At 43.8% G+C, this 16,403-nt stretch overlaps 1 protein-coding gene across 1 annotated transcript; it reads right to left on the minus strand.

Moving 5' to 3' along the window:
• Positions 1 to 3,228: 3,228 nt before the first annotated feature.
• Positions 3,229 to 13,470, minus strand: LOC104602890 (uncharacterized). The gene is made up of 5 exons (XM_088899113.1): positions 13,313 to 13,470; positions 4,748 to 5,034; positions 4,488 to 4,582; positions 4,333 to 4,383; positions 3,229 to 3,580 (listed from the first exon to the last, which is right to left on the minus strand). The coding sequence occupies exons 1-5, from the start codon at positions 13,468 to 13,470 to the stop codon at positions 3,482 to 3,484; spliced, it is 690 nt and encodes a 229-aa protein (XP_088755239.1). The 3' UTR covers positions 3,229 to 3,481.
• Positions 13,471 to 16,403: the final 2,933 nt, after the last annotated feature.

Raw genomic sequence — 16,403 nt, forward strand, 5'->3', positions numbered from 1 at the left:
TTAATTATTATAATATCCAAAACAAATTGCTTAAATACAATATCCAATTGACATATAAAAAATTACAAGGCATTTAAAAAAAAATCTTCTTGAATAAAATAACACATCTTCCAATGCAAATTTGCAAACAACCATCAACAATAGGGACAGCCATCAAACTGGTCATGTGTTTTATGAAGTCACTAGATAGTGAGACTGGATTCCAAGGAAACTACAAGGTATAATTTAGATCCGCCCCTAGTTTTATAATGTATATCAATCATGCATTACACATAAAAGTATTTTCTGCAAGTATAGCTTTTTTTTTTTTTTTTTGAAGAGTAAAGAGAAATTTTCATTAAAACAAAAAAAAAATGTACAAGTACAATATAGGGTGATAAGATATCACCACAAGGAGAGAGTCCCACTAATCTTTGTTAAAGATCAGAAGGGCAATTCATTGAGATTAGGAGAACTTGTGAAGCTAAAGAGATCTATAGCAATTGGGGTAAAGGTTAATACTCACTTTATCCTGATCAGTACTGCTCCTTCATTTTTTTAATAATAGTTTATAAGGTTTTGTTGGTCTCTCCTGATAGGCTAAAGGAAGTGCCATTAATAAAGTTATTCATAAGTTCTTCAAATTTATCCTGATCCTGGTTGCTTTTCAAACTTTCTAATATGCTTTGCATGCAAGAATGGAAGGCAGAAGCTGAGCCAACCAAATCGGGGATGATTCAATGAACCAAAAACATAAGCATAAATTTCAGAGTTCTAATGTTGTATATTTTTTTAAAGCACCCAAGTGCCAAGTTTGCATCAGTGCATTACCATGCGCTTCCCTGTTAAGGTATGGGATAGACTTTCCATGCTTGTATCGAACTTTCCATGCTTACTTTTCTAAATTCCTAGTGTCTATATTAAATTGGAAAACAAATGTTAATGGGATTAATTGGATAACAAACATTAATGGTTAAGAAACATGAGTGTATAAAGATGTGAGTAATGGTTGACAGTTCACTTGGTTTCTACTCTGAATTGCTCTGCTCTACAGCTCTAGTTCTCCTCATTTAACAAAGTACTGTCATGAAATTCACTAATAAAGTCAAAAAGGGAGCTCCAGTGTATGCTAGAAATCTGGTTCTCCTGAATTGCTCTGCTCTACAGCTCTAGTTCTCCTCATTTAACAAATACTTTGCTCCTAAGACCACCATTAGACAAGAAACAACTTTACAATAGATCTACATCCTTTCCTAGTTTGACAAGGTTGAGAACTCAAAAGAACAATGAAGTAATAAATAGTTGTTTTGATGCAGAATGATCAGAGGATTAGGATATTAGCTAACAATGTCTATATATAGAAACAAATCAAGAAACAAGTGGGTTGAATAATTGGGGCTTTCTCTACTGTTATGTATGGTGCATCATATTAGCTCATTATTCTTGAAGGCTTCTAACTTTTATTGTTTGAACTTTCAACACAATTTCTTGGTTAATTTCAAAATCTTTTTCATCTGACTACATGGTTATTTAGTAATTAGTATGATTTAAGTACAAGTGACCTAATTCTAAGAAATGAAGAATTTTAGTATATGGGATCCTTATATCCCAGGAGATATAAAAGAAATCAATATGGAGGGTAAAGTGAAACCATAAAGTGAAATCACTGTTAGTATTTTCTCTCCTCGAAAAGTGGAAGGATTATGGGATGATGTATGAGGGCTGCTATCCTTTGGAGTAGGTGGGATGAAAGAAGCATAAGAGTTTTACCTAATGTGATCAAACCTCCTGTGGGGTTACCCTAGGGATAAAAGACTTTATCACCATCCAAGCAGCCCTTTAGATATTGACTAGTGAATTTAATTATTTATCAAAAAAAAAAAAAAGACAACTTCCAATCCCCTCCTGACCCCCATCCCTTATGTTCCAAAGAACGTAATAGACAGCAGGGTGGTTCAATATTATATAGTTTAAAACATATTATGTTTACATATATGTGTACATGTAATTCTCAATTTATTACATGTGTGCCTCCGTGTCTAGATTTTAGGGAATTGCCACGTCAAACTGACACTACATGTCTGTGTCAATATAGAACTCATGTCCATCAATTTATGTCTTGAGTTGAACCAGTCCAAATTAATCAAACCGACTTCTTTTTTGGGTCGAGCCATATCAGATTGGGTTTAAAACCAAACTACAAAAAAGTTTGTTAGATACATTTGTTATTTATTTATTCTCTTCTCTTCAAACAAAAGTGCATGATCAAACAACTCAGTCCAACTTAATGAAGCCGGGGAGGGGGGGTCTCCATGTTTTCTTCTTTGATTGACAATTAGGGCATTTGACTGCACTAACCTCTTCCTACTGCATTTAATAGAGTGGGCCTTGATTGATGAATTCAATTTTCAATTCGAAATTCCAAAGTAAGAGCAGGCTTGCTTTTATATTTTATTTTATTTTATTTTAATCTCCAAACAGGACAAACAATGGACCCCCACCATGTGCAAGGATTCCATCACACTCCAACAACACTCTTGCCTAATTCCTTCTTTCTTTTCTCAAGTCATCTCCAACCCATCTGGCGAGATGAACCAACAAACAAAATTCCACTTAATTTAATCCAACAACACCCATGAATCAACTCCAACTTTTCCATCCACTAGGTTGTTAATTCATCCCAACCAATTAATCCATTTTGTCCTTTGTACAATGATTAGAGCTTCTTCAATTGATTAGAGAAACTTAATACACAAATGATCTTTTGATGATGACACTTTAAATTGTTCCTCAATTAAATTAGTTCAGCTCCGCCCCAGAAAACCTGATTATGATATGTGAATCTAGATTTTATACTGCAGAGCTATTCCTTAACACAAAAGCTAAATGATATCATAGTTGGGCTAAATGACACAGAAGCTCAAAATCTTAAATTCAATCATGTATGTCAAAACAATAGGGTGCAAGTCTGAACTCAACCAACAAACCCTACAAACCTTTCCTGATTTTCTGCTTCATTAAACCCTAATTTGATTGATTAGTAGACAGTTTCATAACCTAGATTTATTAAACCATATAATCAAATAAACAAAACCATTTAATAAACACATGTATATGGCATTTAAACCTATTAAAACTCACATGTTAGGCCCCAGCATTGAGACTGAACATTTAAATTTGAAGGTAATTATATTAGAAGAAGACTTAATTCCAAATTAAAAAATTTTACTGCATTTTGGCCTAGGTGTGAACTGTGAACCCAAGACCAAATGCTGATGCCCTTCAATGACTCCATTTTCCATATCTATTATGTTGGTGTCCATGGTGGTTCTCAGATACACATCAAGAGTAGGTATTTCCTGGAAACATTGATATAGATAGTAAACACTCCAAATCCACACAATGAAGGTACATAAGATGAACACACTTATGGAGTACAGCTTGATGCATCCAATTCTACTCTAGGGAACGTTAAAGATAATTAATTACACTGGTCTTAATCCTATACAAAATACATCTCAAGAAGATATTTTAGCTGGATGTAACTAGCTCCAAATAAAGCACCATTCCCCAGTTGAAATTGAGTCCTGAAGTCCTTACCCTGTATAAAATTTGAGGAAATATTTGCATTATGGAAGGTGGAACGGCACCAGCAATAAGAAGTACCATTTCATATCAAAAAGCCATTAGTGTAAACATCATTACATCAAATTTAAAGCATCTTCTTCATCCATCTATTTACATCTAAATATAATAAATGAAATTTCAATGCAAGGAGGCATTCAGTAAGACTGATGGGAATAACGAGCACCATTCAAACAATTGTTAGAAAGAACAACATATGACACAGAAGCAGGGAAACCCTTAAAATCACATGATAAAATAACTAATGTTAGGAAGATAGGTTTCATGGGATGTAGGCTTCTAGAAACTTAATATTATAAGGTGTGGTGACCCTGTGCTAAAATTAAAAGAGATTAGGTCCATATTCAATCTACCCCTCCCAACTCCCAACACCCCAGATTGCTGGAACCAGCATCAAATAATGGCATTTTCTTAGGTGTGGTTTAAACTACTGATCTTAGCTAACTTATAGAACTGTATACCAACTCATGCAGTTCACACGAAGCTGCATTTCAAGTAAAAAGGCTAATTTACTGACCAGAAAAAAAGGAGATGAGCCTACTCCCAACAAAAATATGATCTTTAGTTATGATTCTGTAGGTCTGGTTGAAGAGTTATTACAGACTAACAACCATTAAAAAATAAAAATGTATATCCTCGAATACTCTAAGATTTAAAACATGTTAAGTATAGCAAAAGAATCGGAGTGAACAAGTAAGGGTGCTTGACCTTGTAAACAAAATTGACCATACCATGTGACATATGGGGCTCATTTGTAAGCTGTACAAAACAGATGGAAGATATTAAGTTAGCATTAGATAGCCACATAATACGACATCCAAATATTAAAATTAAAGCTTAAAAAAAAAAAAAAAGTTGAACACCTGAGCATTCGCCTTTAATGAAAGATTGTCAGTCAAATCACATTTCATTCTTGCATTAAGCTTCCCATCTTTAATATCCTCCCAAAAAGCATCAACTGTGGAACAAGACGACCGAAGGATTTTTCATTGGGCTACTAACTTGATGACCGAACGGTTTTTCATCGAAAACCCTTCGACCTCCTGTCCCGAACCCCTTATACCCTTTGACCTCCTACTTTAAAAGTACAAATGTTAAACCAAGAAGGATTATATGGCATTACCTTCTCTTCTCTTGCTCGAACGAACAAGGGTCGATGCTGGCTTGGCTCCAAATGAAAAAAAATCAAAAATCTTCTCCCTTCTCAAGCAAAGTCGATGCTGGATTTGGAGTCGCACAACACTTGTAACTCTAGATTTCCTTCTCAATCTCCATTTCAACAATGATTCTCCCTCTCCAATATTCTTTTTCGTCAAAAAACTATTCTCCTTCGTCAAAAGGTTCTCTACAAGGTTCTCGTCGAAAAGGAAGCAGAGAGCGCGCGGGAGAAGTATTTTTGGCTTCCCCGCCCTGCGTCCTTTGTTTGACCGGTTCAAATTTGATTTATATTTAAAACCGTCGTATCTATTCTCTTAGACCGTCGCGCCGGTTCTCGAGTTAAATTGGTACGCTTATAACGGCGGTCAAAAGGACCGCCGGCTTAGGCCTTTTTTTTTTTGTATAAATCTTCACAAGATAAATGGGTGGAGACAAGCATCGCAATTTACTATTGAATATCTAATTAATTTGGATTTGATGAAGGGTGATTTGACGTGAGGGACATGTAGACACAACCTGACTAAGAGATGATAGCTCAGCCCGGCAAGCCTAGTTCGCAACAATTAGTTCGGAACTAGAAGACCGAAGTATCAACTCGGGGCTACCAACCTGGACCCCCAAGTAACGATCCCAGAAGTCTCTCCAACAGACTCTGAACCTCACGAGATCATGCCACGTAATGGCAAGCCTAATCCTCTCCCCGCCCGGATCTGGCGGAATTGATAATCTTTATTAATTGATAACGTTACTCCCCAATTAAAGCAAAAATGGATCCCATCAGGACGAATATCCCATAACCGATCCGCAAAACCCACGAGCACTCAACTATATAAAGGCACCAACCCCAATGACACAAGGTACGTGTGATTTTTCTATTCTCTAGCTCTCTAGCTCTCTAAGCTCTAAAAGCTCTCAAAGTTTTTCAACTCACATCAGTTTATTGACTTAAGCATCGGAGCAACCTCGTTGGGTTAGCCACCCCGAATTCACTAATCTTGTCTTGCAAATTCACCTAGCTCACTGCCCGACTAGAAACCAGATCATCCTCCAGCAAAGGAGTAGTCAAATCGCGCAACATCAATTGGCGCCATCTGTGGGAACACGACCAAAAAGCTTCTTTACAGTCAACCTTCCTCTGAATCAATGGCATCTTCCAGTCACGCCAGATAGAGCAGCAAGATGAACGTCTCCGGGGGGCAACCCCAACTTCCTTCAGTGTGCATCGGCCAGTTCACCATCCTGCTTATTGCGGCTAGGGTTCTAACACTGACCATGCCACCAAACACCACACAGGTAAACGCCCCACTTCCCCCAGTGGTAGGCGCAACCTTTTCTGAACCGTCTGTGGTTCCCCCCGGAGTTGGACAGTCACAGTTTGACGACCTGGTGCAGTGTGTACGGGCCACCCAGGTCCAAATGCAACAGGTTCAGCAATTCCAGCAACACTTCCCCCCACTGCCACAGAGCCAGTAGTCGGTTCCGCCTCGGCACCCAGGGGCCCAGCAAAATCAGAATAGACCTTGCGTGAACCAAGACATCATTCGATCTCCCCACCGAGGCGAAGAGACTTCGCAAGTCCCAATTCCTCCTAGGAGTCTGGTCTCACCCCGCGGGAGGAGAGGCTGCCAGTTCACCCCACCTGCTTCGCAAGGGAACCTCGAAAACAGATCCAGGGATACTCAACCTAACAGGGCCAATCTTCCTCGGCGTTCGCAGCAAGAAGGCGGGTCGCTCGCAGGTAACTGGTTCGGGGTTCTGGGTGCGAACTCAAGGCAAGGCCTCTCTGTCCATGATAGCCAGCCCTAGAATCCCACGAGGAACCAGGAGTTACCTCGTGGCAAAATAGTATCGGAGCATACCGATATTAGCAGGATCAATGCCAAGCCGATAAAGAAGTAGCAACGAAAGCGTCGCAAGGCACGCCGTACTTCAACTCAGAACAGCCAGCCAGTGAGACCGAACCAACAAGAACAGGCTAAAGGTAAGGAGGAGGCGAGCTCGGAAGCTACAAAGGCCGCTCCTCCCCTACTTTTCCGGGTCATCTCCCCTATCTCCTGAGCTCTTGGCGACCCCGATGCCCAAAGATTTCAAGATGCCTCCCTTGGACAAATATGATGGGTCTTTTGATCCTAATGATCATGTGGACTCCTTACAGTCCCAGATGAACCTAGCTGGGGCTGACGAGTCTTACATGTGTGTGGCTTTCTCCACCACTTTCAAGGGGGTAGTTCGGACATGGTACCAGAACCTCGCGCCAGGATCGATCAAAAGTTGGGCGCAGTTCGCAGAGTTGTTTACCTCGCATTTCATCACCAGCAAGAAGTGCTTGAGGTCATAGGAGAGCCTCCTCAACGTGGTTCAGAGAGAGAGGGAGTTGATTAGAAGCTACATCAAATGCTTCAACGACACCTGACTGCAGATCCTCGACTTAAACCCGGCGGTAAGACTTACGACAGCCAAGAAGGGAATAACTCACAAAGAGTTCAAATGGCATGTGGGGGCCAATAAACCAAAAGACATCACAGAATTTCCTCAAGCTAGCTGACCAGTTCATTGGAACTGAAGAAAATATGAACCAGAAGACTAACAACCCGGCCGAAAAAAGAAAAAGAGACAGTGACAACGCAGGTAATGATGGGCACAAAAGAAGTAAGAGTAAGTCCCCGAGCAGGGGAAGAAACAAATCTGGGAGTTGATCTCCCTCATGAAGGTAATGACGGGCAAAAAAAAGTAAGAGTAAGTCCCCAAGCAGGGGAAGAAACAAATCTGGGAGTTGATCTCCTTCGCGATCTCGCAAATCAGGTCAGTGCTCCAGGACCCCACCTGTTGAAAGGACGAACTACACACCTCTCAATGCTAAGCGAGGAGAAATCCTAATGGCCATCAAGGATTCCTTCGTCAAGTGGCCTCCTAGGTTGAGGGGAGATCCCGCAACAAGAAACAGGAATATCTACTGTCACTTTCATAGAGACCACATGCATAGTATGGAGAACTGCAGAAACCTCCGCGACGAGATTGAGGAGCTCATCCGCCGTGAGTACTTAAAAAACTTTGTACAGCGAGAAGAAAGAAGTCAGGCAGATTGGCAGGCAGACCGGCAGGGGGGCCAGATAAGGAATGCCCCCGAGCCCAGCAACAGGCAGAACGAGCAACCGCCACGGCAATTGCCCGAGGAAGACCGATCCACGGGGATGTACTTCGGCAGCAGGACAAACCTCAATCCACGAACTAGAAAACGAGGAGCAAAACCCGCCAAAGCGACCTCAACTTGAAAAACCAATCTACTTCATGGAGGATGATGCATGCAGGATCCAATATCCTCACGATGATGCTCTGGTAATAAAGCTGAGGCTCAACGACTTCGAAGTCAAGCGCATCCTAGTGGACTCAGGTAGTTCGGCAAACATATTGTTCAAGGACACCTTCGACAAGCTGCAGCTCCAGAAAAGTGACCTAAAGCCGACAAATACTCCCCTGGTAGGCTTCAACGGCGAGGAAGTCAGACCTCTAGGGCGAGTCTCAGTACCCATAGAGGCCGGCACGTGGTCGAATATCGTGAGATTTGAGCACACGTTTCTGGTGGTCGCAACTCCCTCTCCTTAGAATGCCATAGTAGATCGACCCATTACGCACGCCCTACGTGTGGTAGTATCCACCTACTACCTGGCAATGAAGTTCCCAATGGATTATGGAGTAGGGGTTGTGCGAGGTGACCAGCTTGAGTCTCGCAAGTGCAATGTAGCCGCCCTCAAGGGGAAAGCAAAGTTCGCAATTGACAACAAGCTCGAGCGACCAATGGAGTATGCCGACGAGCGAGGTGCACCAACAAAGGAGACAGTCCACATCCCGGTCTCAACCGATGACCCAAGACTCTCCAAATCGGCACTTTGATCGAGGAGCCACTTCGCTCTCATCTGGTAAGCTTTTTTTAATAAGAAATTTGCTTGTTCCGCGGTAGAGATGCTTGGAATAGATTGTAAGATTGTAACTCATAAGTTAAATATCGATCCCTTAGTCATGCCAGTTAGACAGAAAAAGCGCAACCTTGCCCCAGAACGTTGGAGGATAGTCAATGAAGAGGTTGGGAAGCTCTTAGCTGTAGACTTCATCAGGGAAGTCCATTACCCGAGCTAGGTAGCTAACCCAGTCCTGTTAAAAAAGGCTAACGGAAAGTGGCGCATGTGCGTCGATTACATCGACCTGAATAGAGCCTGCCCGAAAGACTGCTTCCCGCTGCCCAAGATCGACCACCTAGTGGATGCGACCTCAGGGCATGAGTTGCTGAGCTTCTTGGACGCCTATTCCAGTTACAACCTGATTAGGATGGACCACACTGATGAAGAAAATATTGCCTTTATAACCGAGCCCGGGTTGTATTGCTACAAGGTCATGCCCTTCGGACTAAAAAATGTCGGGGCAACCTTTCAAAGACTTGTAAACAAAATTTTTGAGCCGTTAATCGGCAATAAAATTGAATGCTATGTTGATGACATGGTCGTGAAGACCCAGTATTCAAATTTTTTATTAGATGATTTGCAAAATGTTTTCCAAATTTTATGAAAATATAATATAAAATTAAATCCCAACAAGTGCGTCTTTGGGGTCATGTCAGGTAAATTTTTGGGTTATATAGTCAACTGACGTGGCATCGAAGCCAACCCGGAAAAAATAAAGGCCATCTTAGATATGAAACCACCCCACAAAATAAAAGAGGTTCAGAGGCTGAATGGCCGGATAGCCGCCCAGAGCCGTTGTATGTTCAAATCAGCAGAACGCTGCCTACCCTTTTTAAAGTCATAAAAAAGAGTAAAGACTTCGAGTGGACTACAGAGTGTTAGCTCACATTCGACGAGCTAAAAAGATACTTAGCTAGCACCCCGGTTCTGACCCGACCCAAGGAAGGGGATGTATTAAAGTTGTACCTCTCCGCGAGTGACGAGGTGGTCAGCTTGGTACTAATCAAAGAGGTAGATCGGGTCCAATGACCCATCTACTATGTTAGCAAAGTTTTGCAGGATGCGGAAATCAAGTACCTGGAGATTGAGAAACTAGCATACGCGCAAATCATAGCAGCTCGCAAGTTTCGTCCATACTTCCAAGCCCACACCATCATCATCCTCACTAACAAGCCTTTGAGACAGATCATGCTTAAGCCTGAGGTGTCTGGTAGATTGACGAAGTGGGCTATCGAACTAAGTGAGTACGACATCCGGTATGAACCTCGGACGGCTATCAAAGCACAAGCCTTGCCCGACTTTGTGGCAGAATGTACATTCAGTACCGCAACTCCCGAGCTGACCGAGCTTGAACAAACGATGGAAGCATCAACCAATGCGGCGCTGGTCCCGGTCAAAGCAGGTCCAACCTGGGATGAGGAGCCCTGGATTCTCCACGTCGACGGCTCGTCCAACCAACACGGAAGGTGTGCAGGAATAATTCAGTACGGCCCAAGTGAGGTGAAGTTGGAATATGCACTTCGGTTTGGGTTCGCGGCATTGAACAACGAAGCAGAGTATGAAGCATTGGTTGTCGGGCTCACCCTAACAGGGAAATGAAGGCAAAACACCTCGTCATATGCAACGATTCTTAGCTCGTAGTTAGCCAAGTCAGCGACGAGTATGAAGCCCGCGACCCCACCATGGCTGCTTACTTGGCCAAAGTTAGGGAGATACTACGCGGTTTCATTTCTTACTTCATAAGGCAGATCCGGAGGTCCGAGAACGCTGAGGCCGACGCCTTGTCCCGATTAGACAGCACAAGCAGCAACACCATGCGGACCGTGTATATCGAGGACTTACCTCGGCCTAACATTCTCGGGGGGGGGGGGGGGGAGGAGAGGTCGCTCCTGTAGAGCAAGCAAAATCGAGCTGGATCGACCCACTCGTGAGTTACCTGCTTCCTAGGACCCTCCCTACAGAACGCAATGCGGCCCGAAGGGTAGAGCGCCATTCAGCTAAGTACGTCATTATAGATAGACAACTATACAGAAGGTCCTTCACGCTCCCCTACTTGTGTTGCTTGCGACCCTTAGAGGCCAAGTACGTAATCCGCGACACCCATGAAAGCTTGTGCGGCGGATACTTGGGGGGCAGGGCTTTCGCACAAAAGGCGTTACGGCAGGGCTAATACTGTCCCACGGTGAAGGCAAACGCACTCGAGCTCGTCAAGAAGTGCGATAAGTGTCAGAGGCACACTAACATCCACCATTAACCTACTATCGATCTGAAATACCTCACTAGCCCGTGGCCCTTCGCACAGTGACAGGACAGATGAAGTTTATGGTCGTAACCGTAGACTATTTTACGAAATGGGTGGAAACTGAACCTCTAGCAACAATCATAGCTCGCAACATACAAAACTTCTTTTGGAAGAACATAGTGTGTTGCTTTGGGCTACCTCGGGTACTCATCTTCGACAACGGGAAGCAATTCGAGGATATCAAGTTTCAGAATTGGTGTGCCGAAATGGGAATTTAGCAAAATTTCACCTTGGTGGCACACCCCCAGGCAAACGGGCAAGCGGAAGTCACCAACAGAGCCATACTTCGCGGACTGAAAGCTCGCTTAGCTCGAGCCAAAGGATTGTGGGTAGACGAACTGCCCAGTGTACTTTGGGCCTACCGGACTACCATCAAGACTACCACAGGTGAGACTCCTTTTAACCTCACTTACGGATCCTAAGCGGTGATTACAGCAGAAACCGAGGTGCCTACACTACGCTTGGAGGCCTACGACGAAGAGACGAATGATGACGAGCTTCGTACCAACCTAGACCTGGTGGAAGAAGTATGATACCTGGCATACATCCGGACTACAGCTTACCAACAGAGAGTAGCTCAGTACTATAACACTCGGGTCAAGAAGCGACACTTCCGCGTCGGCGACTTGGTTCTTCGGAAGGTTATGGTACCTGAACCCGGTGTCAGTAAGCTCGGACTGAATTGGGAAGGTTCGTACCGAGTAAGATGGGTATATAGGGAAGGTACGTACGAGCTCGAGACTCTGGAGGGGAAGCAAGTACCTTGAGCGTGGAACATCGACAACCTAAGAAGATATTACTTGTGACCACCAAACTAGAGAGAGGACTGCGAGTCACTCCTAGAAGCCCAAGGGCCATAGTGCCGAGCTGACATAAGACCTCAACACTACGAAAAGTCCTAGTCGCCTCTTCGGCATAGGCAAATCAGTTCTCATGCCTAAGGCATAGACAGTTCGGGTACAAACCCTACTATGTCTACCTACCTCGACATATAACGACAAGTCAATCCCATTTGAAGTTAGGCCCGACGGCTTAGCACTAAGGGATAACCGACACCTAAGCAAGTAGCCCGTGTGCAGACAAGTCGGGTATATACCCTACAATGTCCGCCCACTTCGGCGTACAATAATGTGAAGTTACCACTACTCGGAGTCCAGCTCGTTAGCTCGACAGTTCGGGGTAACCAACACTTCGCCAATTCGGGAGTTATTTACACTTAGAAAGTTATTTTGCACAGAGATGGCCAAAATACTTGTATTTCATTGAAGTAAAGTTTTGAGTATAGAAAGAAGAAGAAAAAAGAAAAACTTTCACTATGAACCGAGCTCGGAGGCTCAGGGTATACATCATAAAGACCCAAGAAAAAAGACAAGAATCATGTATCCGAACTACTGGGCAAGTCAGTCTCCATGCGATCCTCCTCCGCGTCCTCTCGACCTGATGGGCCCACCTTGGGGACTTCATCATCGCTTTCCTTTTCGGAGGAGCCAGGTTCTTCGTTGGCCGCCTTCGCCACCTCGAGAGTGAGGTCAGACATAGAAACAACTCTGAGGTCCAGTTCGGGAAACTTTTGCCGCATCAGATATTTGCATAGCTTGAAGCCAGACTGGTAAGAGCTCGATCCTTACTCAACCTGGAGATTGTGGAACTCCGGAGACTCCTTGAAGCTTTCGATGGTGTGCTCTCTCTCCTCAGCCGGCGCCTCTTTAATGGCGGTCTCGAAGATCTCGGTACGCTCTTTGATCATTGCATCGAGGTTCTCGTTCTCGCGTTGGAGCTTCTCCTTCTCCTCAGTCAATGCTAGGATCAACTCCTGTTGACTCCGAGCTCCCTTCTTAGCTCGAAGAACCTCACCCCGAGTTAAATCCAACTCGCGGTAAAGTTTTTGAGAGTTCTCCTCGACTTCCTAAGCTTGCTTCAGGCGGACCTCGGACTGGTAGAGCAATGAGTGAATGGCAGAATTCACCTGGCAAAAAGAAAGCAGAGGTAAGTACCCTTAAAAAGCAAACAGGGAAATAAAGGAAATGAAGTATAAAGCTAAAATACTCACCACCATACAGTAGCTAGCAGCTCGACCTCCGAGCTGGCTTGTGGGCATGTTAGCCCACTCCGCGACTTCAGCGGGAAATACAACATCCTTACTCTTGAGGAGCCCGAGCTGAGGGGTCATTATGCTCTCTTTTGAGAGTTGAGGCTCAGGCGCGGAGGTGCTCTCCGGTTTGCGAGGTGGAACTTCTTCATCCAGGTCCATGATAGGAGGCTCAGGACGAACCTCCTCTTCTGGAAGCTCAGCAGAGATCGGTTCCGGCGTAGCGACCTCAGCGGGATGGGGGCAGAAGGACCAGCCTCCCGATGAGACTTCTTTGAGGACTTCCTCTTTTTCCCTCTCTGGAAGCTCTTCAGAAGGTTCTCCGCATCGACCTTCGGCATGGCTACTGCAAGAGAAAAAGAAAAGGTTAGTCGCGAACTAAAGAAAATTCAAAGTAAAAAATAATATGTGCACCGAGGTGGAAGCCTACCAGGAGGGCTCAGCCTAGCTCGCACAAGCTTCTCCTCGAACAAGAAATCTCTCATCTCCAGGCCAAGGTCCCTCCAAGAGTTAACTACCGCCCTGGTCTCCACATCTAGCCTCACTCCGGGGTCTTTAATATCTACCCACTAGTGAGTCGGGAAGGGCCACCCCTCAGGGTTCCGGACAAAAAAGTATCTCCTCTTCCAAGCCGATATCTTGTTCGGGCTGCCAAACATGATTTTGAACCCGGGGCGAGGAGAGATGTAGTAACTCTGTCAGACGTCCCCGCGCAAGCAAGCGGATTTCTCTTTGATTGAGCAGATCGAGCTAAAAACGTCTAAGGACAGAGGTCGATTATACTCGTGGAATAGGGAGATTGTACCTACTATAGTTCGGATGGAGTTCGGGTGTAATTGGTCGATGGTGATGTCAAAGAACTTAATTATTTCTATAATAAATGGGTGGAGCGGGAAGCGCAACCCAGCTACGAGCTGCTCTTCGAAAACCGTGAGCTCATGGTGACCATGAACCCAAGGATACCGACCCAAGGGAATACTGAAAACTAAGTTATTGGGAAGACAATAACGAGCTACTAAGGACAGTAGCCTGTTCGAGGTCATAGTGGAGGGCCGAAGTCATCTGGATCCCGACCCTGAGAAGAAGACGAGACCCCCTCTCGGGAGGTTGGTCTCTCCTCTCGAGCTACAGGCTCCTTAGGCCGAGATGGCCCGATTTCGGGTAAAGAGGTTTCTCCTAAAGGGCGAGGGGGGGAACTACCTAGCGAGGAGCTGATCTCGCCAGCGGGAGCCGAGGACTGCACCTCGGCACCCTCAAGTCCACTAGAGTCACTAAGAACCCTATCTATGCTAGACATATTGAAACAGGAATAGGAAAGGAGAACAAACTAAGGAAGAAAAGATGAACTCACCAAAAAAAGACGAAAACGACCTCGGAACACAAGGGGAGAAGTGGCGAGCTAAAGGACTCTGACGCGACCTCGAGGGAGCTCAATCACAAGATTTTTGGTGAAGAAGAGGGCCCCCTCGGCCCCCTATTTATAGCTCATTGCGTGGCGATCAACGGCCGAGACCTGCTCGATCCAACGACTCTCATGAAAATCAGTTGCACAACACCTGAGGATGAAATCGGTTGAGCGCGCTCTTTGACGTCCGCGGAGTTTATAAACAACGTGATGTCCGCGTGTACCTGGGACGCGATCTGGGTCATTTCGTGGTTGAGCCAGACGGTTGAACAGGCCCGACCAGCGGTTCGCGCTTCAGATTGTCATAACCCACGCCAAATCCACCTAGATCGTCCATGAACTCCTCGCACCGGGTTGGGACCCCTGGCACGAGGAATGGGGGGCAATTGATGAAGGGTGATTTGGCGCGACCTAGCGAGAAGGGGACACGTTGACACGACCTGACTAAGAGATGACAACTCAGCCCAACAAGCCTAGTCCGCAACAATTGAGCTCGAGTATTCAATCACCTCGGCACAGGGTCACCTCGGCATCAAGGCACCTCGGTATTCAATCCAGTTCGGAACTAGAAGACTGAAGTATCAGCTCAGGGCTAGTCAGATCACGCAACATCAGGATTAAAGAATTAAAGCTATATTTGATTTGAAGGAAAAGACAGAGAAAGGAATGGAAATGTGGGAAAACCTTTACAAACCTAAATGATGCAAAAATGTTTGTTTTTCCTTCAAACCAAATACAACTTAAATGATGCAAAAATGGTAATTTAATTTTAGATACATGTTATACAGTCAAATGTTGATTGAACAAAAAAAAAGGAACAAACTTCTTTAGGCTCAGTTTGAAAAGAGTATAAATACAAATATGTATAGTACAGATTTTGCTCTCTACATATTTGTATTTGCACTCCTTCCAAATTGAGCTTTAGGTTTTTATAAGTTGATGTTTAATGTTTTAATATTCTAGGTGGACATTGAATTCCAGCCCATGACACCTTTTGTTAAAACCCGTCGACTTCATTCTTGACATGTCCAAGGGAAATTATACGCCAACACATGGATTTTGGTTATTGATATATCATATGACCATTTTCATCTTGATCCAACAACTCATTATGGAGGAATAGGATGAGCCTACCAAACTTGTGGTCATGGGCATGGGATGAGAAAACTGAGAGTTTGTTTGGTTCGCAATTGATATTGGAATTGGAATCAAAATCCTCCCGAATTGAAATAGCCTATTCCTATAGTTTGTTTGGTTCAGATAAGAAGGGAAATTAGAATAAAATTTTCTCCACCTTTTACACTTGTTTTTACAACAAAATAATGTGATTTAACTTTCCAACCATAATTCCACCTTTTTATTGCATCCCACAAATCAAACATGAGAAAGGAAGAATATTCGAAAATATTCTTTTTTTTTCTTCCCATTCTAGAAATTTTCTAACGGACCTAAGAAAATTTACTTCCCTATTTTATTTATTTTTTGTTTTAAATTTAAATTTTATCATTTTCTTCCATAGAAAGTACATTTTTATTTGTAAAAGAAACATTTGAAATAATGAGAGATGGAGAGAGCCCATGGCCATGATTTAAGAATGATATGGCAATAATGGGATATCAAAACATGGTTTATTTTGCTGGCCCCATGGGCTTAGTTAAGTAGATATCTATCTTCTGTCTTTTTATTTTGTTCTCATGTGTATAGCTAACGTGGTGTATCATGATTGGGCTATGATTACGTGTAGAACTTGTAGATGATTGGAAAGCCAAGTGTATCACCAAATGTTCAAAATTTGAAATTCGGACAATTTTCCCGCCGGAGAAAAGCCACCATTTCTCATTATTTGATTATTATATTCTTCTTTCACAC

Source organism: Nelumbo nucifera, chromosome 1 (assembly GCF_055504915.1).
Source record: "Nelumbo nucifera cultivar China Antique chromosome 1, China Antique-T2T, whole genome shotgun sequence".
Lineage (NCBI taxonomy): Eukaryota > Viridiplantae > Streptophyta > Magnoliopsida > Proteales > Nelumbonaceae > Nelumbo > Nelumbo nucifera.

Excerpts from the sequence above, each read along its gene's own strand:
- LOC104602890 (XM_088899113.1), bottom strand. The coding sequence starts at position 13,470 with ATGCCGAAGGTCGATGCGGAGAACCTTCTGAAGAGCTTCCAGAGAGGG. Across the intron at positions 4,583-4,747 it reads TTCGAGCAAGAGAAGAGAAG|TTGATGCTTTTTGGGAGGAT; the intron begins GTAATGCCATAT and ends CTTGTTCCACAG. Across the intron at positions 4,384-4,487 it reads CATTAAAGGCGAATGCTCAG|CTTACAAATGAGCCCCATAT; the intron begins GTGTTCAACTTT and ends TGTTTTGTACAG.